Source organism: Lithobates pipiens, unplaced genomic scaffold (genome assembly GCF_037356315.1).
Source record: "Lithobates pipiens isolate NorthernLeopardFrog02 unplaced genomic scaffold, aLitPip1_a1.2 Scaffold_18, whole genome shotgun sequence".
NCBI classification, from domain to species: Eukaryota; Metazoa; Chordata; class Amphibia; order Anura; family Ranidae; genus Lithobates; species Lithobates pipiens.
In genome coordinates this window covers 482,873,525-482,900,228 of record NW_027507758.1, presented here as the reverse complement: position 1 = coordinate 482,900,228, position 26,704 = coordinate 482,873,525, and the positions used below count along the sequence as shown (strand labels likewise).

General features: G+C 43.4%; 1 protein-coding gene across 3 annotated transcripts in view; it reads left to right on the top strand.

Moving 5' to 3' along the window:
- The window catches only part of THAP4 (THAP domain containing 4), a 31,177-nt gene extending 14,538 nt beyond the window's left edge, over positions 1-16,639 (top strand). Inside the window, exons 1-5 of one of the 3 annotated variants that reach the window (XM_077488433.1) lie at positions 1,688-1,788; positions 5,777-5,936; positions 8,995-9,104; positions 13,553-13,656; positions 16,426-16,639. In XM_077488433.1, the coding sequence (XP_077344559.1) occupies positions 1,767-1,788; positions 5,777-5,936; positions 8,995-9,104; positions 13,553-13,656; positions 16,426-16,545 (516 nt within the window). In that variant the 5' untranslated portion in view covers positions 1,688-1,766 and the 3' untranslated portion in view covers positions 16,546-16,639. Of the gene's footprint in view, positions 1-1,687; positions 1,789-5,776; positions 5,937-8,994; positions 9,105-13,552; positions 13,657-16,425 lie in introns of those variants that run through there. The other 2 variants (XM_077488431.1, XM_077488432.1) reach the window with 2 other exon arrangements.
- The last annotated feature ends 10,065 nt before the right edge of the window (positions 16,640-26,704 follow it).

Genomic DNA, 26,704 nt, shown 5'->3' with positions numbered 1-26,704 from the left:
GGTGATGTTAAATAGAGACAACTTGCATAATATAGAATAAGGTTGTGTTTGAATAGCGAATGCGCATTCCATTGTGGCTAGTAGAGCCATACCAGAGTTGCCAACCCGCCAAATTGAGATTTACTGGCAGAATGAAAAAAATTTACAAACGGCACCAATTTTTTACTGGCACTGCAAAAAAAAGTACCTAAAATTACAGTTTTCAGTGCTAAACAGTGCAAATATCAATATTTAAACTAAACCTATACCGAGTGCTATTAGCAATGTGTTTAAGTTAAACAAAAGTAAAAAAAAAATATTTCTGCATTGACATGAAGGTCAGGTTACTAGAACCCAGCCAGCACAGAGTTCCCCCTTACATCAGAGTCTGCAGGATTTCCCTTTACAGTGAAGCAAAACTCCTGTGTAAAGCGTTTCGCAGCAAATCGTGATCAAAGGGGAAACTCTGTTGTAAGGGAAGGCTCTGGTGACCAGAGACCACCTTATATCAGAGCCCACTGTGTTCCCTCTACATCAGAGTTCCCAATTACATCAGGGTCCGCAGACTGAATTCCCCTTGCACTGTAAGGGGGAATCCTGCAGACTCTGATGTAAAGGGGAATACCAGGAACTCTGATGTGTGGGGAGGACTCTGGTGACCAGAGACCACCTTCCATAGAGTGAATACACTAAGCTAAGGGGGGGTTACTAATATAAGGGGGAAACCTTTATATCAGTGCCCCCTTACATCAGTGACCCCCCTCAGACTGGCCTGGCGGCGCTGTCACGGACCTCCTTTCAGGTACACCATGCAGGGCTCAGTCAGACGGCTCCAGCTTGGTGGCTCTGGTTTTATCCTACAGGAGACGGTCATAGGCTGCGGACATGTTACAGGAGACAGTCATAGGCTGCGGACACGTTACAGGAGACGGTCATAGGCTGCGGACACGTTACAGGAGACGGTCATAGGCTGCGGTATGTGGTACATACTAGCACATTATACCTCTTCCTTGCAGGTACAAAACCACTTTACAGGCTTCTTTGGATTATTAGAACCAGGCAGCAAATTACTGTGGCTGGGATCACAGGTATATGTGAACTTCTGTGGCCAGCAAGCCTGTACAAAGTAATGACAGGCAAACAGGAGCCCCAGCTGTCCACATGTATAGACACATTCAGTGGTCACCTGCGGTTCTGTTCCTAACCCTTGTAGCAATTTGTCTGCATCCAGGATCACGCACCTGTCCCTAACTGCTGGATGTGTGAATAAATGAGCAGCAAACTGTCAGCCTGTCATTGCGATGTACAAGCTTCCAGGCTGCTGCTGTTAACATACATCTGTGATCCCATCTGCAGGAATCCACTGTTCTGCCCTAATTGCACAAGTGAATGAGATCCAAGTCTTCTGTTTTTTTTTTTTGTTTTTTTTTTTTTGTTTTTTTTATGCTTCTGCACTGCACTAATGTATTCAGTTTTCATGTATAGGTTTTAAGTGACAGTCCATCTAGTGTACACCAGCATGTAAAACTATGTACGATCTCCTATTGATGCCCAGAAAAATGTCTGCATAGGCATATTTAGAGTATGGAAGGCGTTCTATTTATAGAGAGCTGGTTATTTTCTCATCTAACCATGATAACTTCAGAATTTTGTGTAGTGTAGCCTTCTCTGTCACCACAACATTAGAGTAATCATTGACAGCTCTTAGGGAGTGTAACCTGAAGCTACATGACCCAGAATGCACTGCTTCTGTGTGATGTCACATCCTAGAAGAACAAGGAAGAGAAATGGCCCTGGAGCCTAGCACAGGTGAAATACTGCAATGATTAGTCTTTAGGATACATTGTAATACAGTGCAGAATATGCCTGACTAATTGTATGCATACTGTTTTTGTTTTGTTTTTTTTAGCAGCAAATTTAAACCACAGTTTTAAAGTTTTAGTATAACAATGTTGTAGCTGTGTACAGATTTCTATAACCTCTTTACTGGCAAATATTTCATATGAGCATTCAAGATGCAAAGAAAAGATTTGTTAGTATTGTGTACTGGTGCATTTTAGCAAGCTAGCCATGCTTGGTTTTGTAGTTCCTGCGCCAAAGATTTTAAATGACTTTAGTTTAGTCAGTGTCTCCTGTATGAGGGACCATTCACTTCTTCGTGGTGTATTAACTCACATTGCAATAAGGCAGGCCGTTTAAAATGAATCAGCTGCCAAAGCACTCTAATGCAGCGTACGCACGATTGGACTTTCCGCCAACAAAACCGTGGATTTTTTTCCGAAGGATGTTGGCTCAAACTTGTCTTGCATACACACGGTCGCACAAATGTTGGCCCAAAATTCCGAACGTGAGAATGCGGTGATGTACAAGATGTATGACGAGCCGAGAAAAGGAAATTCAATAGTCCGTATGGCTCCTTCTGCTTGATTCAGAGCATGCGTGAACTTTTGTGCGACGGACTTGCGTACATACGATCGGACTTTCTGACAACAAGTTTTGTTGGCGGAAAATTTGAGAACCTGCTTTCAAACATTTGTGTGGGGAAATTCTGACGGCAAATGTTCAATGGGCCATGCACAAGCTCACATCCAACATTTCCCGTCGGAAAGTCTGACCGTGTGTACACGGCATAACGTGCCTAAAACTGGGCGCGACCCCTTTTTGAAATGCAATGCACTACTGTGTGCTGTAAGGTAGGATTGTTGTGGGGTGGCATTGGGTTGTCATTCTGAATAACAAAAACTACCCAAATGACCCTGATCAAAAGTTTACATACCCCAGTTCTTAATACCGTGTATTGCTCCCTTTAACATCAGTGATAGCTTTAAGTCTTTTGTGGATGAGGCTCTTTATCTTCTCAGATGGTAAAGCTGCCCATTCCTCTTGGAAAAAAGCCTCCAGTTCCTGTAAATTCTTGGGCTGTCTTGCATGAACTGCATGTTTGAGATCTCCCCAGAGTGGCTCAATGATATTGAGGTCAGGAGACTGAGATGGCCACTCCAGAACCTTCACTTTATTCTGCTGTAGCCAATGACAGGTCAACTTGACCTTGAGTTTTGGATCATTGTCATGTTGGAATGTCCAAGTACGCCCCATGTGCAGCTTCCTGGCTGATGAATGCAAATGTTCCTCCAGTATTTTGTAATACCATACTGCATTCATCTTGCCATCAATGTTGACGAAATTTTCTGTGCCTTTTTGTAGCTCACACATCCCCAAAATATCAGCAGACCACCTCCGTGTTTCACAGTAGGAATGGTTTACCTTTCATCATAGACCTTGTTGACTCCTATCCAAATGTAGCATTTATGGTTGTGGCCAAAAAGCTACATGTTGTTCTCATCACTCCAAACTACTTTGTGCCAGAAGGTTTAAGGCTGTTTGGGGTATTGTAAGCGGGATACTTTGTGGCATTTGTGTAGTAATGGCTTTCTTCTGGCGACTCGACCATGCAGCCCATCTTTCTTCAAGTGCCTCCTTATTGTGCATCTTGAAAAGCCACACCACATGTTTTCAGAGATTTCTGTATTTCGCCTGAAGTTATTTATGGGTTTTTCTTTGCATCCCGAACAATTTTACTGGCAGTTGTGGCTCAAAATTTAGTTGGTCTACCCGACCGTGGTTTGGTTTCAACAAAACCCCTCATTTTCCACTTCTTGATTAGAGTTTGAACACTGCTGATTGGCATTCTCAATTCCTTGGATATATTTTTATATCCCTTTTCCTTTTTATATACAGTTCAACTACCTTTTCCCGCAGATCCTTTGACAATTCTTTTGCTTTCTTCATGACTACTCAGAATCCAGAAGTGTCAGTGCAGCACTGGATGAAAGATGCAGGGGTCTGTCAGGAGTCCAGAAACTCATTGACCTTTTTGTGCGCACACACACACACACACACACACACACACACACACACACACACACACACACACACACAAGGATGGTTACCTTTAATAGCCATTCAAACCCCTTTTGTGTCAACTTGTGTGCATGCTATCAGGACAAAATCACCAGGGTATGTAAACTTTTGATCAGGGTCATTTGGGTAGTTTCTGTTTTTTTTATGATTTTAAAAAGAGTAAACGCACTTGATTGATAATAAATGGCCTCAGCCAAACCCTAACCATGAGTGAAATAAAAGTTTTTGTGTTATCAGTCATATTCTCTGAAAAATGGCCAAGAAATCATAAATTCTGCCAGGGTATGTAAACTAATGAGCACAACTGTGTGTGTGATCTCTCAGAAAAGTGAGTACACCCCTCACATTTTTGTAAATATTTTATTCTATCTTTTCATGTGACAACACTGAAGAAATGACACTTTGCTACAATGTTAAGTAGTGAGCGTACAGCTTGTATAACAGTGTACATTTGCTGTCCCCTCAAAATAATTTAACACACAGCCATTAATATCTAAACCGCTGCCAAGAAACGTGAGTACACCCCTAAGTGAAAATGTCCAAACTGGACCCAAAGTGTCAATATTTTGTGTGGCCATCATTATTTTGCAGCATTGCCTTAACCCTCTTGGGCATGGAGTCCACCAGAGCTTCAGAGGTTGCCACTGGAGTCCTCTTCCACTCCTCCATGATGACAGCACAGAGCTGGTGGATGTTCGAGACCTTGCACTCCTCCACCTTCCGTTTGAGGATGCCCCACAGATGCTCAATAGGGTTTAGGTCTGGAGACATGCTTGGCCAGTTCATCACCTTTACCCTCAGCTTTTTTTAGCAAGGCAGTGGTCGTCTTGGAGGTGTGTTTGGGGTTGTTATGTTGAAATACCCCCCTCATAGACCCCAGATCTTTCCATAAAGAGGACATGTCACAGCCCATGCTGTCACAAGGGATGTTGTTCATCCCTTGTGACAGCAATACAGTTGATTGAAAAAGATACAGTGTTTAAAAAAATTGTAAACTGCCCCGGTCGCTCCGCCCCCCCCGTGCTCATGCGGAAAGGAACACATGCATCGGTTTTGCTTGCATATCTCACCACACGTGAGATATTGCTGCTAATGCAAGAGCAATAATTTTAGCTCTAGACCTCCTGTGTAAGTTTAACTCTAAACTGGTAACCTATAAAGGCTTTTAAAGCGTTGCCTATGGAGTTTTTTTAGGTACCTTAGTTTGACGCCATTCCACTGGTGTATGCAGTTTTAAAGCCTGACATGTTTGGTATCTATTTACTCAGCGAAACATCATCCTTTTTATATTTTACCAAACAAATTGGGTATTATTTTGTGTTTTTGCACATTAAAACCATTCGTATATTTATTCCAAAACATTTGAAAAACTACTGTGCAAATATCGTGTGACACAAAAATATGCAGCATCCACCATTTTATTCTCTAGGGCCTCTGCTTAAAAAAAAAATATATAAATGCTGATTTTTACATGTAGGAGGAGAATGACAGAATTTGCCTGGACTGGAAGGGCTTAATTCTCCCTCTCCTACAACCTCTCCAGGTCCTATACCCACAGAAGCATTACCAGCATATCACAAGTTCAGTTTTGAGACTTTTATTAATCACAAAAAAAAAAAACAGCACTGATATTGCAGAGTTCAGAATAGCCCCTTTATCGGGCACAGAAGAGGCTGTTTTTTTATGTGTTTGATTAATAAATCTCTTTTGAAGAATTTGGTCAGCGGCACCAATCGGTCATTACAGCACTCAGTTCTTGTAATTTATTTTTTTGCCTGCTTCCCCTAAACTAAAACTTCAGAATATATGCCTCTAGTAAAAAAAAAACTTTCCTATCCACCGTGACTGGTAACATTATATTTTGTGTGAATTACAGATGCACCACCTTTGAACCCTGTGGTGGCCCCTTTGGCATGGATGCTAGGGACCTGGGTGTCCGATCCCCTTGGGGAGGGTGAGTTTCCCTCTATACCATCATTTCGCTATATGGAGAAAGCTGTCATATCACACGTTGGCCAGCCTATGCTGAATTTCACGTGAGTAGCCTGTAGACGAAAGAATGATTTAATGTTTGCTAATGGTCAAAAATAATTTACCCCTGATTGTATACAGTCATTATTCTTCATATGATATGCAAACTTCAGCTGGTTCCCGATGAACCGACTGAAATTCACTCCATCAGTGGCCCTATTGCCACGCTCCTGCCTGACATTCTTCAATTGAATGATTGAAGGAGCCGAACAGAAAATTTGTCTCAATCTAGTTCACTACAGCTGCTGTGCGGGTATTCTGGTCATTGGCACCAATGGCAGCGGTGCCGGCTGTCAGAATACAAAAACCACAGTAGGAGATTCATCAATTCATGCTGTTCAGCCAGTAAGCTGAACATAAAAACTCTAAATAGTGTATGACCAGCTCTAGTGTGGACGTTCAGGTGTTATATTGATATTAGTATAACTTACACAGGTACATGGCAAAAAAGGAGTGAAACTTTAAATTCATTCTACAGACAGCTCATTCCAGCATACATAGATACATTTCTGTGTGACAGTTCACATCAGTGTTTCCACACTGCTCCAGTGCCACAGCCCAAAACTGTCATAATGGTGCTACCATTCTAAGCATGTTTGACATACAAGGTCTTTTCATAAGTATATCTCAGTAATAACACTGAGGCCGCGTACACACGCGGGGACTGTTCGCTCAACTTTGTCCGCTGAACAGTGTTTCGGCGGACAGTCTGACGAACAAAGTTTTTCGGAAATTCCGAAAAACTGTCCGCTGAAACTTGGTTTGAGCGGACAGTCCGCCCGTGTGTAGGCTTGTTCGTCAAACTAAGTCTCGCGCATGCTCAGAAAGAATTTACACGCCGAAGGTTGCATTGCAGTGTATAGGACGTCGTTTTCTAGTCCCGTCGTACGTGCCGTTCACGTCATCGCGCACGGTTTCAGCGGACTGTTCGTTCGTCGTGTGTGGGCAAGTCCGTCCATGCTAATTTTGAGCGGACTGTCCGCTGAAACTGTTTGACGAACAAAGTTGAGCGAACAGTCCCCGCGTGTGTACGCGGCCCAAGGCCCCATGTACACTGCTGCTGCTAAATGCACATTCAGAGGCAGTTGGACACTTTTTTTCAACTGCCCCTGAACTCATTCAGTGTTATCTTATGTGTACATGTACACAGGTTCATTTACTGTCGTTTTTAGGCAGTTGCGTTTAAGGCCCCTTTTTTTTAAGGCAAAAAAAATTAGTCTAACATGGCTGCCGCCTTTCGTTTATATGGGTTTTTTTTGTTTCTGCCTTTTTTATTTTTTTAAGAAAAGCTTCTAAACGCAGCATGTAAACGTGTCAAAACAGATGTTTTAAACGTGGGTTACTATCTGTCAAGTTAAATCATTCAGGAGGGGTTGTAAAAACGTCCCGTGTACATGAAGCCTAAGGACTCATTTACACTTGCTTTGGCTTCAACAAGGCTTCGGATAGGCTTTGTTAAAGCTCTCTGAACACTAGTCAAAGCTCCTGTCACTAAATAAAATGGTTAACTTACAATCCTGTTTACCCCTGCTTTGGCTTTGCTTCACGAATGATACCCCGTGGCGCTTTAGTGGTGCTTCAAAGCTCTGTGGCAAAGATTGCTTGAAGCCTCATTGACGCTCCACCGAAGCCTCACCAAAGCACCAAGCAAAAGCAGGTGTAAACAGGACTGTAAGGGCTCATTTACACTTGCTTTTGCTTAAAGAGGAAGTAAACCCTTTCAAACCACTTTGACCTACAGGTAAACCTAGATTAAGGCTTACCTGTAGGTCCAAGCAATATCTCCTAAACCTATATGGTTTAGGAGACATTTGCCCGAAAATGGGCACCGCTGTCTACGGCGCATGCGCCGTAGACAGCGGCGCGCAGGCGCACTAAATGCGGCAAGTCCAAGAATGGATCTGCCTAATTTGTCGACTCCCGCGCGCATGCGCGGGAGTGACGGCTTCGCCGAATGGCAGCGGCGGAGCTGCGAGACGCGACTCCCGTGCGCATGCGCGGGAGTGACGTCATCGCGGCTTCGCCGCTGTGATTCGTCGGAGCTGCGAGACGCCACCAGCAAGATGGATGCGGCGGACTACAGGGGACAGTGGCGACTTCGCTGGCTCCTGTGTCAGGTAAGTGACACATAATGAGCTACTATGCGATGCATAGTAGTCCATTATGCTTTACCTTTGCAGGGAAAAAAAGAGGAAGTAAACCCATCAGGGTTTACTTCCTCTTTAAACACACATGAATGGCTAGTTTACACTTGCTTCAAAACAAGGCTTTGGACAGGCTTTGTTAAAGCTCTCTGAACGCTGTCACTAAATAAAATAGTTAGCTTACAGTCCTGTTTACACCTGCTTTTGTTTGCTTTGCTTCAGCTATGCTTCAAAAATGATACCCCATGCAGCTTCAGTGGTGCTTCAAAGCCTCCAGAGAACTCTATGGCAAAGCTCGCTTGAAGTCTCATTGAAGGCCCACCAAAGCTTCATTGAAGCCTCATCGAAGCACCAAGAAAAAGAAAATTGTGAACAGGATTGTAAGCTAACAATTTTAGTGACAGGGGCTTTTGAGTAGCATTCAGAGAGCTTTAACAAAGCATGCACAATGCCATGTTTTGAAGCAAGTGTAAACTATGCCTTAGTCACGCTCTTTTTCACTTGCATGTTGTGGCTGGTGAAAGCTGCTGCTCCACCATGACATGTATATATGGGACAACTGCCAGAAGTGAGGTTTCAACCTCCCATCATTCCAGATTGCCATTGATGCACAAAACCCTAATATGAGGCAAATGTATAGACTATATTTACACAGTGTATGTTTGTGTAATATAACCAATAATCTCAGTACTCATTATAACTCCATTCTTCAAGTTTTAATAAGTGTCCCAAATTCTTCCAAATAAACAACTGTATGGATATAGATCACATGATAGAGGTATAGTGTTGAATATGACTTGAATCCAGAATGTTAGATGCAAGTTAAAAGGAGGAACAGTTGTATTTATATTACATAAAGAGAGCATTTAGAAGGCATGTTATGAGAAATGATATATGTATGAGTAATGATGTTATGCAGGTTTTGTGCCTCCAACCCTGAAACTGGGAAGCCACTGCACAGAGAGTGTGGATTCATCCGTATGAAGCCGGGAACCAACCAGGTGGCATTTGTATGTGCCCAGAACATAGGTACTGCTACAATGTAGTGCTTTCAAATGTATATTGCTGTTCTTTTATTAGGTAAAGCCTAACTCCCGGAAGCTTGTTAACTTTTCATTTCTTTCGTCTAGGGGACTTAGTCAGAATGTTGAGTTTATTACCACTATCATCCTTTAAACTCATTTATAGATGCAACTTCATGACGTCACCGGCGCATGCGCACATTTGAGGTGATTCACGGCATGCTCTGTGTGCAGTTTGTCTATACCGGAGGATGCTGTGCCTACGTCATCCACTGCATTGCAATCCCACAAGAGTATGGCACAATACACAGTTTCCTAAAACGTGCCATGGCCCTTACTACAAGAAAGGACTGAAGTTTCATACTGGATCGATGCCAGAAAAGAACAGTAAACATGGTGCTGGCTTTGGATGAGGAGCATAGGAAAAAAAACTGAAAAAGTGAGAAAAAAACCAAGGGAGATAAATCGATAAGGCTGAATGGTGTCAAACACATTTGTGTCCTGGCTGTATTGAATTTAGAAATTGGCCGAGTTTACTACTGCTTTTAAAAGCAGTTTCACATACCTAATCTTCGCTTCGCCCACAGTGTGCGCTCCCCAGTTCTCCAGCGCTGGACTGTTCCTTAGCGTCCTCACATCCTTTGCAGGGCTATGGTCCCTGCATTGGTCTTATAATGTCAAAGAACATTAGACTGCTGGAGCACATGGGATTAGAGCCTGCAGGGATTACTATTGTGACAACACATCATCAGTAGGGTAAAACTAACCTGTCTCATGACGGTCTAAACCCAGCTCACGTTCCCTATTAGTGGGTGAACAATCCAACGCTTGGTGAATTCTACTTCACAATGATAGGAGGAGGCGACATCGAAGGATCAAAAAGCGACGTCACTATGAACGCTTGGTGGACGCTACAAGCGACCACACGAGTAGTGTGGAGGAGCCAGCAGCAGTGGAGGATTTGATAAGTGCTTTATAAAGTCCCCTAGACAGAAATGTGCAGTTAACGCTACAAGTTTAGGTGCAGCACCACTGCAAGGGGAATTTTTAGGCTTCCTGGAGTTCAGCTTTTATTATAAACTGTGAAGTTGGAGTACATGTGTGTGTTTTTTTTTTTTTTGTTTTTTACTTTAATGCATAGTTAAACCTTTTGGTAGCAGGATAAATAATCTGTATTTTCTGTTGCATTTTCTATGGTATACATTTAAGATAAATTGCAGCAGGAAGGGTGGGACTTCCTATTACTGTCCAAAGCCCAGGAACTGAAGGACAAAGACCTCACATTTTAAATACCCTAAGACATAAATAAAACTGTCAGAAGGGCTAACTCTCCAGCAGCTACCAAAAGTTGCAATATCTGCTTTAGGTGAACTGGCCCCTTATTTGCCCTATTGTTTTTTTGTTTTTTTTTTATTTTAGCTTTTAGGTGTAGCGTTTCATGGACTATTCGCCAACTTGTGTGTTTTTTTTTTTTACCCACTTTTATTTTAAATGATAAATTCCTTTACATAAACTTTTCATTTGCAGGAATTCATCAGAATCACATAGACACAGAAAAACATACGGCATTGGCCACCTGGCTGTTGAGTTGCTCACCTTGGTCCGCTAAATGCCTATTGGAGCACTGTCTGACTACTAGACAATGTCTCACTCTGTTCTCACCAGCTGACAGTCTGGTTAATGCAGTCACTCAACAATACAGCCTCTTGGCTGAATGGACTGCTCAATTCCCTGAGTCTGCCTCCACCCAGACCAGAATGTTCCCTTCAGGTGGCACTCTGGTCAAAGTGCCTGTCGGTCAGACATGGACACAAACTCCCTGCATGCCTGTCCATGTGTGTGCTGCTTTCTGCTACATTCTTCTCCTGGAAAGTTGGGAGCCCTGGTTGCCTAGCCAGATTCCCTTTTTGTAGCTCAACACCCACCTGGCAAATCAGTCTTACACCTGCTTATGTATCCTTTCAGCCTAGGTTCACATTGATGCGATTTGACATGTCACATGCCAAACTGGGTGCTATTGCAGGCAATAGCACCGTCCGAATCTGTTCGATGCCGACTTTGCGTCGCCACACAGAATCCCAAAAGTAGTTTCTGTACTACTTTTGGCAACTTCGGGTGCAATTTTCAATAGATATCTGTGCCCCTGAAGTCGGACTGACGTGCGGGTATGAAATTGTGCGAGTTCAGCTGAACAATTTCAATCCTGCAGCAGTGAACCTGGGCTCACTGCTGAACCATTCATTAACTGCCACTTCAGGCAGTGACACATCTTCCATCTCTCACAATATATACATGTACAATAAATTTAGGCCCAAACGTAAATTATGATTGACTAAGCCAGGGTTCACACTGGCAAGATTTCAGAGCTCGCATGTGATTCGCAGGAGCCGATCAAATGCGATCTCTGAGCAATGCGAGTTCAGCCATACAGTTGTATGGCTGAACTCTCATTGGATTCACACATAAAATATTGCAGGGACTTGTTTTTCCCCGGACTAGAATTGGATCGCATGGGTGTCACCTACTGCAATCCATTTCCTGTGCGAGTTCACAGTTTGCACTGCGATCTGTGAACTAAATTGGGGGTGTCAATAACGATGACACCCGCAGCAGTTCACACAAGGCAGTGTGAACTACCTTTGACTTAAAAGTCAAATCTCCCACTATTTAAAGTCCATTTTATTCCACTGTCATATCCTTTGCCACATATAACTATACTACCGTATATACTCGAGTATAAGCCGAGATTTTCAGCCTCTTTTTTGAGGCTGAAAGTGCCCCCTCGGCTTATACTCGAGTCACCGCTGTCTGACTGCTCGATCAGCGTATCGAGCAGACAGACGGCGGACATTAAAATTCAAAAGCCGCGCCTCCTTCTCCGCCTCCGCCTGTGATAGGCGGAACACTGAATTTCCCAGCAGTCAGTGTTCCGCCTATCACGGACATCCGTTCATTCTCATACTACGGACGAGTATGAGAGGATGTCCGTGATAGGCGGAACACAGGCTGCTGGGAAATTGAGTGTTCCGCCTATCACAGGCGGAGGCGGAGAAGGAGGCGCGGCTTTTGAATTGTAGAATGGCCGCCGAGAAGAGCGGCGATCCTGGAGCGGCGATCCATCGGCACGACACGGGACGGAGGAGGCACGGGACGGAGGAGGCACGGGACGGAGGAGGCACGGGACAGAGGAGGCACGGGACAGAGGAGGCACGGGACAGAGGAGGCTCGGGACGACGGCGGCTCGGGACGGAGGCTTGGGACACAGGTAGGCTGGACACACACACAAGGCTGCACGGACACACACACACACACACACACACACACACACACACACACACACACACACACACACACACACACAGGGATGGATGGATGGATGGATACACACACACACACACACACACACACACACACACACACAGGGATGGATGGATGGATGGATGGATACACACACACACACACACACACACACACAGGGATGGATGGATGGATGAATACACACACACACACACACACACACAGGGATGGATGGATGGATGGATACACACACAGGGATGGATGGACGGACACACACACAGGGATGGATGGATGGATGGACACACACACAGGGATGGATGGACGGACACACACACAGGGATGGACGGACACACAGGGATGGACAGCCATATCTCACCCTCGGCTTATACACGAGTCAATAAGTTTTCCAGTTTTTTGGGGGTAAATTGGGGGCCTCGGCTTATATTCGGGTCGGCCTATACTCGAGTATATACGGTATATACTTCATGTATTAGCTGTGGTAGCTATATATTGCTTTTAGTGCATATGGTGTTTCACTGCAAAAATAAGCATAAAAACCCAATCCTAGACAAATAACTCATGTCCGAAGCCATACTTTTAAAGGATAAGTCCACCTTTTGGAAAAACATATATTAAATGCACATATGTTTGCAGGAAAAAAAATATACATTTTTTTTAAAAAATGTTTCCCTAAAGAACCTGGGGTCCAATGCCAGATTTCCCCAGACAAGGCCTGCAGTTGTAGTTCAAGTATTCACAGGAAACTGTGAATAATGTGGCCGTGTGTTTCAAATGGTGACAGCAGGTGCAGGTAGAGGATCCCCCATCCACTGTCATATGGAGGTTTGGCTGCAGCTGCTGGAATATGTTACATGTTCCAAAAGGTGAATTTATCTTTAAACCCCTAACCTTCCAGATTAAGATTTTCAGAAAGATGATGGCTTTTCAGTCCATCTAAAAGCAGGCTTTGGTGATATCTTAATGTACAGAGTTTCCTTGTTGCTCAGGTCTATTGTAACTTGTTAGTTTATTTGAAATTGGCATAGCTTCAAGAAATTATTCCATGCTAATTTTTTTGTGTGCTCTGCAAAATGCAAATGCACCGGGGCTATAGAGCTAACACAGATTTTGTCACCTTTTGTTGTATTTTGGCTTTAGGTGTTGTAGAGGTGGAAGAGGGGGAAGTACAGGGGGAACAGCTCACTCTGACCTCACACTCGCTCAGCAGAATGAGCTTTGCAAAGGAGCCTCAAGTGCAGCAGGTAAGAACAGAATATTCTACCGGAGTAGGAAAAGTGCACTTCTGGCAGGGTTTATAAATTTTCTTTGAATTTTATTAGATACGGTAAGAAATATAGACCCTGTCATAGTGCAAGAAGCTTATACGATAACAGGTACAGATTTAAAAGGAGTTTATCTCTGCAAAGGGGGAGGGGAGGAGGTCACCCCTGTCCTGGAGGCATGCTACAGAGATATTAACACGCGTTTATAGATTACAGTTCCATGAAGCGTGTAGGCGGTTGTGTTGATGGGTAGTAATCTAACCAAGGCTGCCAGGTACGTAGAAATTTATTGTGGCTATTAGTTTGGATTGCTGTCAATTTCTCATTCACTAGAGTACCATGTACCTGACTTTTCACGTGTCGAAGTTGAGAATCGGGGTCTTCCACGCTTTTGCAATCACCTGTTTCGTGGCCGAGAATATATGGGGCACAAAAGCGCATGTTTATAAATTTTCATAAAAAAATTGTTCGATTAACCAGTTAAGGACCACCGCATGGAGATGTACGTCGGCACAATGGCACCGACAGGCACAAGCACGTACCGGTACGATCGGACCCCCTCCCGCTGGCTGCGGCGGTCCGTTTCGCTTCAGAAGCGATCCGGGATGAGGGGGTGGCCGTTGGTTTCTGGCCATCCCCTCTCGATCGCTCCTGGCGAATGAGAAGCTTCCCCTGCCTGTGTAGTGTAAACACAGGCAGGGAGGAAGTGATGTCACTCTCCTCGGGCGGTCTTTTTGACCGGACTGCTAGGAGAACACATAGTAAGTGCACCAATCACTACACTGACACGTAGGTACACATAGGCACACAAATCACCCCCCGAGACAGGCCTGATCCCTGCGATCGCTAACAGGTTTTTTTGGTAGCGTTTTATATTTAAATCCTGAAGGCGGTGCTTGGTTTTCAAGGTCCCGTACATGGCTAGGCTCCCAAAAAGTCCCCCACATGTGGTATCCCCATACTCAGGAGAAGCAGCAGAATTTATTTTGGGGTGTAATTTCACTTATGTCCATAGCATGTGTGAGCAATATATTATTTAGTGACTTTGTGCAAAAAAAAAAAAAGTTTGTAATATTCCCGCAACTTGTGGCAAAATATAAAATATTTCATGGACTCAACATGCCTCTCAGTAAATAGCTTGGGGTGTCTACTTTCCAAAATGGGGTCATTTGGGGGGGGGGTTGTGCTATTTTGGCATTTTATGGCCTTCGAAACTGTGATAGATAGTGAGGAGTGAAATCAAAAATTTGCACCCTTAGAAATCCTGAAGGCAGTGATTGGTTTTTGGGGTGCCGTACGCGGCTAGACTCCCAAAAAGTCCCACATATGTGGTATCCCCGTACTCAGGAGAAGCAGCAGAATATATTTTGGGGTGCAATTCCACATATAACTATGGCATGTGTGAGCAATATATCATTTAGTGACAACTTTTTGTAAACTTTTTTTTTTTTTTGTGTCATTATTCAGTCACTTGGGACAAAAAAAAATTCAATGGGCTCAACATGCCTCTCAGCAATTTCCTTGGGGTGTCTACTTTCCAAAATGGGTGTCATTTGGGTGGGGGGGGGGGGGGTTGTACTGCCCTGCCATTTTAGCACCTCAAGAAATGAGATAGGCAGTCATAAATTAAAAGCTGTGTAAATTCCAGAAAATCTACTCTAGTTTGTAGACGCTATAACTTTTGTGCAAAGCAATAAATATAGGCTTATTGACATTTTTTTTACTAAAGATGTGGGTGAATACATTTTGGCCTAAATGTATGACTAAAATTTAGTTTATTCTGTTTTTCTTATAACAAAAAGTAGAAAATATATTTTTTTTTCAAAATTTTCAGTCTTTTTCCTTTTATATCGTAAAAAATAAAAATCGCAGAGGCAATCAAATACCATCAAAAGAAAGCTCTATTTGTGAGAAGAAAAGGAAGCAAATTTCGTTTGGGTACAACATTGCATGACCGCGCAATTACCAGTTAAAGCAGTGCAGTGCGAAATTGTAAAAAGACCTCTGGTCCCTAGGCTGACAATTGGTCCGGGGCTTAAGTGGTTAATCAACAATCTATCTATATTGTGTGTGTGTTCAGAACTAAAACTTAACCTTTTTAAAACGGTTTCATTTTTATTATAGTCTTAAAGTCTTTCTCAATCTTTTTAACCCAGTAGATCCCCTAAATGTTTGTTTTGGGGACCCTTACTAAAACCAATTCATTGGGTGTAAATGACAGGAATGCCTCTTGCATTGGTGGTCAGTAGGAAGAATTCAATACTTGTAGATAGCACAAAAGATAATCTGTGTCATGATGCTCGCTTTGCCAAGTGGCATTGGTCCTGCAACTATGCAGGCATCATAATTTGGGAAGTCAATTAGCCATAGCGCATGGAACCCTTAACAATCTTTGGAGGAACCCTAGGGTTCTACAGAAACCTGGTTGAAAATGGCTGATCTAGATAATGCAGCGATAACAAATATGCTTATATTGTTGCCTAATAAGCAGTACATTTCACTTAGCATTTACGTTGTGTTTACCATGTGTCAATACACTCTTCATGTAAATTTCTGCGCTCTCAAGGAAAAACAAAACTATCAGAATTTTTTGTTTAGTTTAACAGATTGCTTGGTTGCATTTCATATTGCTGAGACATGCTCACTTGTGGTCATGCAGGGTCACAAAAAGTAGACGTTTTTATACTTGTTTGTAGGTGATAATGTTTGCTATTGCTATTTCACTAACAATATTTTTCTTTTTTCCAGATTTCACGCACCTTCCGTCTGACCCCTGAAGGAAAACTGGAACAGACAGTCTCCATGACAACCAGCACACAGGCCATGGCTCCTCACTTATGGGTTACATACAAGAAAGTGACCTCATAATTGCTTGTATAAAACCTTAAAGCTCACATGACCTGATAATCAAAGCTGCTTATTGTTCTAGCCTGTCATAATAAATGGTTTATTTTTCCAGAAACCTGAACTAAAGAATAATTTTTAGTCCTCCTTTATAGTACTGTGAATTCTTTTTGCATTGATCAGTTGACTTCATCCCAGTAAGTTTATGTGTGATAGAGACCTTGAGGTCTAGGAATTGGGAGAGAGATTTATTTTTATACATCATGGGACACAGTTAGGCTAATATACTTCATCTCCAGGTGACTGGACACTGGTAGACCAAAGATCTTTAGACAGGAAGTGATCCCCTATATAACCCCTCCCATACAGGAAGTACTTTAGTTTTTTTACCAGTGTCTGCAAGGTGGCAGAGGTTACTGAGCCCCCCTGGTCCTCTTTGGGGTCCCTAGAGGCCTCTTCAGGCCGCACAAGCTTTCCCCTTGCACCCTCTATTGGAACAGGGGGTGTATACTGATTGGGAACATCCTGACAGGATTTTTTTTTCCTCCTTTTAAGAGGTTTTTCCTTTTATATCTCTTGGATGAAAAGTTCATTAAGTGGAGAATGCCAGCCTTAGATGCAGCCATCTCCTCCTTTAAACAAGAACTTAACTTGTCCTGTAGATAACACACAGGGCTTGAAAGTGTCAGAAACCATGAAATCAGGCTGAAACAGAAGTACAGTTAAATCACACTTGTTCAATAATAAAAGTAAGAACAAACGTAGTCAAAACACAGCCAAAGTTCAGTAACCGGAACAGATATTCGGCCAAGCCAGAAGTCAGGGATCAAGGTAGTGGAACAACAGGCAGGATCTGGAGCGAGAAGGGATGTCAGCAAAGCAAGTCTTGAACAGGATCGCAGGAGATAGTTTCTGTGATGTGACCAAGGCGAAGGCAGAGCTCCTCTGGACTGGACGGCTTAAGTAGGCCCTACTGACGAGCAGAATATTATAAACAGCTGAGTGACTGTGGAGAGATAGGAGCTGGCAATTAGCTGACTGCTGACCGGCCAGCTCAGAGAAGGAAGGGCTGAGCCCAGCCTTGACAGAAAGACCCGGCTGACAAGAAATTGGAGTAATTATTAAAGGCTTCCTTTTCTTTGGCCAGTTCAGCTATTCAGCCAGCTGTTTCAGCAATTGTTATCTGCTAGTCCATAAAGGATCAGATCAGACAGCCTGACAGGCTTAACCGGGAGGATGATCTGGCTGAAAATGAGACAGATATTCCATGAGCGCTGTGTTTTTACTGTTAACACCTTAAAAGGATTCAATACAACAGGTTTCTCATTTGGCTCTCTTGTCTGTACATATGCACAGACTTTTGTGGCTTAAGAACTGATCAGCCGAGCTTCTGTGTAAAAAGTTATTAGCAGGTTTCCCCTTTCAGGGGGGAATGTTTATTTGGTGATCATTTGGACAAATGTATCCAAAATATTTCCGGAGGGAAGAGTTCTCTACTTCCTGTGGAGAAAAGCACCAGGCGTCCCTCGTTTTAAAACCTCAGGGGCTGCTTCCTCAATTGTCTCAGCGCCAAGGCAGTTCCGCTGCCAACAGGGCACTAGGGCAAGCCACAAGGCCAGGGCCAGTAAGATCCCTGGGTCCAAAACTCTTATAAACCCAGCACCAAGCCCTCCTTTTGAGGTGATGCCCCCACTCTATCAGGTGGGGGGAAGGCTGCTGCACTTTGCAGACATTTGGAGAACAATAGTTCAAGACAAGTGGATCACCTCAACTATATCCCGTAGTTACAAGTTGGCATTGTGGGGAGTTCCACCTCAGAGGTTTCTAAGATCCAGCGTTCCCTCAGATCCTCCAAAAAGAGACTTATTGTTTCAGGCACTACATCATTTAGTGCATCAAGGACTGATTGTACAGGTTCCTGTATCCAAAAGAGCGAACCTGTTTACGGTTCAAAAACCAAACGGGGACACAAGGCCAATTTTTGGACCTAAGATCCCTGAACCAGTACCTACTAATACAGTCCTTTTAGCATGGATGTCTGTCCGCTTAATTGTAGCCTCGCTCCAGATGGGAGACTTTTTAGCCTCCATTGATATAAAAGACGCGTATTTACACATACCTATCTTTCAGCCTCATCAGAGGTTCCTGCGATTTTTCAGTAGAGTAATATCATTTTCTGTTTGTGGCTCTACCCTTCGGGCTTGCAACAGCTCTCCGGGTTTTCACAAAGGTCCTAGCACCAGTACTGGGTCTTTTAAGGGCCCAAGGAATCCTGGTGCTTGGGTATCTGGAGGACCTCCCGCTCACAGTTCACTCATTACAGGCTCTAGAACAGAGCATAACATGCACAGTGCGGTATTTGAAAAACTTAGGCTGGATCATAAATACTGAAAAGTCAGCCTTGAAACCAGCTCAAAGTCTAAAGTGTTTAGGTCTGATCCTAGATACGTTCCAAGCAAAAGCATTCTTGCCACCCGCAAGGATCTGTGCCCTGAAGGATCAGGTGTGTCGGATAAGGGGCACCAGACAAGCCTCCCTTCGGCTCTGTATGTACCTTCTAGGGAGGATGGTATGCTCCTTTGAGGCAGTGCCCTATGCCCAGTTCCATTCCAGGCCTTTACAACAGACATCTTGTTGTCTTGGAACAGGAGAGGACAAGCCCTGTTATCTCCTCAGGCACACTTAGGCCGCGTACACACGCGCGGACTGTTCGCCCAACTTTGTCCGTCCAACAGTTTCGGCAAACAGTCCGCTCAAACTTAGCATGGACGGACATGGCCACACACGACGGACGAACAGTTTGCTGAAACCGTGCGCGATGACGTGAACGGCACGTACGACGGGACGAAAAATACGACGTCCTATACACTGCATTATAGCTTTCGGCGTGGAAATCCTTTCTGAGCATGCGCGAGACTTAGTTGGCCGAACAAGCCTACACACGAGCGAACAGTCCGCTGAAACCTTGTTTCAGCGGACAGTTTTTCGGAATTTCCGTAAGACCTTGTTCGTCCAACTGTCCGCTGAAACTGTCCGCTGAAGCCCCACACACGAGCGGACTGTCCGCCCAAACACTGTTCAGCGGACAAGGTTGGGCGAACAGTCCGCCCGTGTGTACGCGGCCTTAAGCCTAAACTGGTGGTTGCAGGATCAGAACCTGCAAAAGGGAAAAATTCTTCCTCCTAGTAACTTGAGTACTGACTACAGATGCCAGTCTCTCAGGCTGGGGAGTGACCCTATAAGGGCTCACAGCTCAGGGGAAATGGTCAAGTAAAGAACAGATCCTGCCCATCAACATCCTGGAATTATGGGCAGTACGACTGGCCCTAAGGTCTTGGACGGTGGAGCTTCAGGACTGCCCTATCAGGGTTCAGTCCGACAATGCCAATGCAGTGGCTTATATAAACCACCAAGGCTGTGCCAGCCTGGGCAGAGGGACATGTGCCACTTTTTTTATATCGGCAGTCCATATCCCGGAAGTAGAAAACTGGAAGGCAGATTTTCTCAGCCGCCAGCAGATCTGCCTGGGGAAATGGTCCCTACACCCAAGGGTGTTCCAGGAAATTTGCCAACGTTGGGGAAGGTCCACCTGCTGACATCCGGGTTCAACAACAAGCTACAGCAGTTTGTGTCCCAAACAAGAGATCCCCTGGCAATTGGAGCAGATTCTCTGGTAGTTCCATGGAGCCAGTACTCCCGGGTTTATGCTATCCCTTTCCTTCCACATTTGTTGTGTATCCCCGTACTCAGGAGAAGCAGCAGAATATATTTTGGGGTGCAATTCCACATATAACTATGGCATGTGTGAGCAATATATCATTTAGTGACAACTTTTTGTAAACTTTTTTTATTTTTTTTTGTGTCATTATTCAATCACTTGGGACAAAAAAAAAAATTCAATGGGCACAATATGCCTCTCCACAAATTCCTTGGGGTGTCTACTTTCCAAAATGGGGTCATTTGGGGGGGATTTGTACTGCCCTGCCATTTTAGCACCTCAAGAATTGAGATAGGCAGTCATAAATTAAAAGCTGTGTGAATTCCAGAAAATGTACTCTAGTTTGTAGACGCTATAACTTTTGCGCAAACCAATAAATATACGCTTATTGACATTTTTTTTAAATTTTGCCCTAAATGCATGACTAAAATTGAGTTTATTCGATTTTTCTTATAACAAAAAGTAGAAAATATAATTTTTTCTCAAAATTTTCGGTCTTTTTCCATTTATATCGCAAAAAATAAAAATCGCAGAGGCAATCAAATACCATCAAAAGAAAGCTCTATTTTTGGGAAGAAAAGGACGCAAATTTCGTTTGGGTGCAATATTGCATGACCGCGCAATTACCAGTTAAAGCAGCGCAGTGCAAAATTGTAAAAAGACCTCTGGTCCTTTGGGTGTTTATTGGTCCGGGGCTGAAGTGGTTAATTTCTGTGTATCATCGGAGGCTGTTCACTTCACTGGGTATATGTGAGGGCCACTTTAAGGACCTTTTATGTCACATTTCTGTACAGGAATTTATCCTATTAATTAGAAGTAAGCTATTTCTGTAGTAATGCAGTCCTCAGCTAGTTGCCATGTTGACAGGCACTGCCTTAGAGTTCCTGCTATGGAAACTGACTTTTAGCATGGTAACCATCCACATCTACTTGTTTTTATTATCTTGAATTATTTTAATTCCCCAAGAGGAGTGGCGTTGGTAACATTTGAAGAGGCACAGCTAATACAAATGGCTCCTTGCTTGGGTAATTGGAATTACACTTGAGGAAGGTCAAAAGGAAAGCACCCTGCAGTAATATTTAAAGCTTTGTATTTTTTATATTATATATATATATATATATATATATATACACACACATACACTGAAAAACGCCTCAGTATGAAAGGGGTCTTATTGGTTTTTTTTTTTTTTTTATTGGATATGTTTTATAATAATAACAATAATAAATAATAATCTGTCTTTTTCATTTTTATATATATATATATATATATATATATATATATATATATATATATATAAAATATATGAAAAAGGCAGATTATTATTTATTATTATAAAACATATCCAATTTTAAAAAAAATAAAAAAATCCCAATAAGACCCTTTTCATACTGAGGTGTTTTTCAGGCGCTTTTGGGCTAAAAATAACACCAGGAAAACGTCTCCCCTGCTGTCCCCAGTGTGAAAGCCCGAGTGCTTTCACACTGGGGCACTGTGCTGGCAAGACATTAGAAAAAGTCCTGCAAGCAGCATCTTTGGGGCAGTGGAGGAGCAGTGTGTGTATATACCACTGCTCCTGCCCATTGAAATGAATGAGCACCGCTGCCAAAGCGCCTGCAAAGTGATTTGGCAGTGACGCTACACAGGCGCATTTAACCGTTTTACAGTCAACGCCTGCCCCAGTGTGAAAGCAGCCTAAGCCCTTGTACACACGGTCAGATATTGCGATGGACAATGTCCGATAGGACCGTGTTGTCCGATAATCTGACCGTGTGTGGGCTCCATCGGACTGTTTCCGTTGGAATATGCGACGGACCAAGTTTTCCAGCTGGGCTATAACATTTTCCGACAACATGATCCGATCTGACTTTGTCCGATTGTGTGTAGAGAATTCCGATCGGACAAAGTGGCACGCATGCTCAGATCAAATTCCTAGACCAAAGCTATTGGCTACTATCCTGAACATAGTCCCATCGTAACGAAATAACGTCATCACGTTCTGAACGATCGGATTTTCCGACAACTTTGTCTGACCGTGTGTATGCAACAGTTTCAGACAAAATCCATCAGACAAAATCCAACGGATTTGGTTGTCAGAATGTCCGACCGTGTGTACTAGGGCTTAGTGTTTAGTTTGCATGAAAGTTATAGCGTCTACAAACTATAGTGTATATCCTGGAATTTGTATTTACTTATTTTTATACTAGTAATGGTGGTGATTAGCGACTTATAGTGGGACAGTGATAGTGTGGCGGGCAATCTCCCACAAAGTTACATTTGGTGGGAACTGACTAACTGTCCTCACCAGTGACAATAATACAGTGATCAGTGCTAATGCTATTCACTGTACTAATGATGCTGGCTGGGAAGGAGTTAACCCCGTGATTGCCCTTAGCTGTTACCTGTGTGCCTAACAGTGCATAATGTGTGCTACTTTTACTAATCGCTGTGGCTGTTTCTTTTCTCCCTGTTTTGTAGGAAATAAAAAACAGCCACATCCCTGCTCCTTGTACAGGGCCCTGTGTAAACATAGGGCTCTGTACTGTGATTCCCGAAGCCGATCAGCAGATCCCAGCCATAAATTATTGGCCAGGACCCGCTGACCGACTTGTGCTGTACCAAATCACAGCATAGATGGGGTGGCGGGCACACACAGGCAACCCCTCCACAGAAATGCCAGATTACGTACATATACATGATCCTGTTGCAATATTTGTGCAATGGGGCAGTCCGTTACTAGTAAAAGTTCAATTCTAAGCAAGCAGTTATATACATAGATGAAGTACACCCCCCCCCCAGCCACTTTATTAGGTACACCTTGCTAGTACAGGGTTGGACCCCTTTTGCCTTCAGAACTTCCTTAATTCTTTGTGACATAGATTCAACAGGGTGTTGGAAACATTCCTCAGATTTTGGTCCATATTGACATATTATCACACAGTTGCTGCAGACTTTTCAGCTGCACATCCATGATGCAAATCTCCCGTTCCACCACATCCCAAAGGTGCTCTATTGGATTGAGATCTGGTAACTGTGGAGGCCATTGGAGTACAGCGACCTCATTGTAATGTTCAAAACAGTGGTTAGATGATTTGAGCTTTGTGACATGGTGTATTATCCTGCTGGAAGTAGTCATCAGAAGATGGGCACACTAGTTATAAACAGATGGATATGGTCAGAAACAATATTCAGGTAGGCTGCGGTATTTAAACAATGCTCAATTGGTACTGAGGGCCCAAAGTCTGCCAAGAAAAATATCCCCCACACCATTACACCACCACCACCAGCCTGCCCCATTGATACAAAGGAGGATGGATCCAAGCTTTGATGCTGTTTATGCCAAATTCTAACTCTACCATCTGAATGTCACAGCTGAAATTGAGACTCCATCAGACCAGGCAATGTTTTTCCAATCTTTTGTCCAACTTTGGTGAGCCTGTGCGAATTGTAGCCTCAGTTTTCTGTTAGGAGTGGCAGTTTCCTGATAGGAGTGGCACCCGGTGTGCTTTTCCGCTGCTGTAGCCCATCTGTGTCGAGGTTTTATGTGTTGTGTGTTCAGAGATGGTATTCTGCATACCAGTCTGTCTATTCTTCCCTGACCTTAACAAGGCATTTCCATTCACACAACTGCTGCTCACTGGATATTTCCTCTTTTTCGGACCATTTTCTGTAATCCCTAGAGATGATTGTGCGTGAAAATCCCAATAGATCAACAGTGTTTGAAATGCTCAGACCAGCCCGTCTGGCACAGACCAACAACCATGTCACCTTCACAGTCACTTAAATCCCCTTTCTTCCTCATTCTGGTGCTTGGTTTGACTTCAGCAAGTTGCTGCCATGTGATTGGCTGATTAGCCATTTGTGTTACCAAGCAACTGAACAAGTCTACCTAATAAAGTGGTAACAAGTATACATGTATATGAATTTTTTGCCTGCCAAAGGATTTGTATTTCTATACATCTAGTCCTCAGATGTACAGTGCTCTGCCCTGCATTACAGCCCTGTTTAGCTGAGGTGGGGGCTTGAACTTTCTCTGCTCCAGTTTCATTTTTACTTCCAGGAGCATACCAAGCCACATGCCCTCAACATGGGAGGTGGGTGCTGTGGGGAAGGGTGGTCTCTGCGCCCGCCCACCCCGAAGCACCTTATCCCCATGTCGATGAGGACAAGGGCCTCTTCCCGACAACTCTTGCCGGTGGTTGTCAGGGGCTGAGGGCGGGGGCTTATCGGAATCTCAAAGCTCCCTCTAACAAGGGGGCCCCCAGATCCTGGCCCCCCACCCTATGTGAATGAGTATGGGGTACATCATACCCCTACCCATTCACCTAAAGAAAAAGTGTAAAAAAAAAAAACACACACTACACAGGTTTTTAAAGTAATTTATTAAGGCAGCTCTGGCTCTTCTCCATCTGCCGGTCCTTCTCCCCTCTCCGGTTATTCTCCTCTGTCCGCTATCTTCTCTCTCTTTTACTAGGTCTTCTCCTACTGCTCTTCTTCCAATGTTGACTCAACGCGATCTCCCGGTGTAATGCTGGGTTTAACGCGTGCAATGACTTATATTGGCATGGGGCGGGGCCACATGACGCAATTTAGAGGACACGCCCCTTGTGGCGGCATCACTCAGGGCATGATGGGGTGATGATGTCACAAGGGGTGTGGCCTCCAAATTGCATCATTGCGTGGCCCCGCCCTATGCCCAATATAAGTCATTGCACACAGCAGACCCAGCATTACATCGGGAGATAGCATCGAGTCAATGTCGGAAGAAGAGCAGTGGGAGAAGACCCAGCAAAAGAGAGAGAAGACAGCGTTAAAGGGGACTTCCAGATTCCAATAAGCCTCCGCCCTCAAACTCCAACAACCACTGGAAAGGGTTGTCAGGAAGAGGCCCTTGTCCTCATAAACATTGCGACAAGGTGCTTTGGGTTGGGGGGCGCAGAGCTCCCCCTTCCCCAAAGCACCAACCCCCCCCCCCCCCCCCCATGTTGAGGGCATGTGGCCTGGTATAGTCCAGGAGGGGGATCGCTCGCTCGTCCCCCCCTTCCTGACCTGCCTGGCTGTGTGCTCGGATAAAGGTCTGGTATTGTCTTAAAGGAACCAAAACTTTTTTTTACATTTTGGCGGGGTTCCCCTTCAAGATTCTCGGCACACAAGTCGCACCTCAAGTCGGATCATTTTGATCAGACTTCTATTCAAATCAATGGGATCCCATGGGGAACCATTGATTTTGAATAGAGACAGAGAAACACGGCTGAAAGCTAGCGGGGCTAAACGCACGTTGACACCAATGCAAAATGCGGATAAAATCAAGTTTTTAATGCCGTTTTTTTTTCCTGGTGTCAGTGTACAACCCAGTTTTTAAAACATCCGTGTGTATGAGGCCTTAAGACGAAGAATGGCCGCACTCCCATACACAATGCAATATGGTTTATTCCAAAATAATAATAAAAAAGCACTGAAAAATGTACAGGCAGGGGGAAGCAGGTGACATGTTTCACACGACTAGCGTGCTTTGTCAGAACCTATACACATATATATTTGTTAAAACATCATGTAATCAATTAACCAATTAGGTGATTAGACCGATTGAACTTGCAGTTTCCAACCTTTATCCTCATTCACAAAAAAAAAAAAAAACATTAAAAATAAAAAGTATCTGTAAAGAGAAAAAGATACATAAGTATAAACATTCTTAGAAACAAATTCAATAAACAAAAAAATGGAAAAATAGGAAGAAACAAAAACAAGAAAAAAGTGATATAGCAAGTGATATATCACACGACTAGCGTGCTTTTGTCAGAACCTTGCAAAAATCAATCACCATACACGTATAGATGTTAAAACATCACATGTAATAAATTAGGTGATTAGACTGATTGAATTTGCTATTTTTTTATCCTCATTCACAGAAAAAAAAACATTAAATTCTCAAAGTAAAAATAAAAAGTACCTTTAAAGAGAAAATGATACATAAGTATAAACAAATTCAATACTAAAAAAAAGAAAATATAGGAAGAAAGAAAAACAAGAAAAAAAGTGTTATAGAAAAAAATGTTAGTTAAAAACTAACACACCAATCAGTCAACGAAAAATGTATATATGTTCATATCCCATCCTAGATGTTTAATCATGGACAGGGCAACTAGACATATCAAAGACTATTGTAGAATGATCAACACCAAATTCCATAACAATTGAAGGGGTAATAGAAATATTAAAATATCAAATTGATTGTAAAAAATTCCATAACTATCGACTAGATAATAGAAGTATCAAATTAATCGCAAAAATGTGTCAAATCCCACTCAAAATTGAGGCCCATCGGAATTCTGGTTTGTAAAAAAAAAAATTCAGAACACCCCTTGTTTGCATAAAATCCTAAATCTATCCGCACCCTTCCTAGGGGTGGTGACATTCTCAAAGCCCTGGATCTGTAGCAATGAGGTATCGCCTGCATGGGCCCCA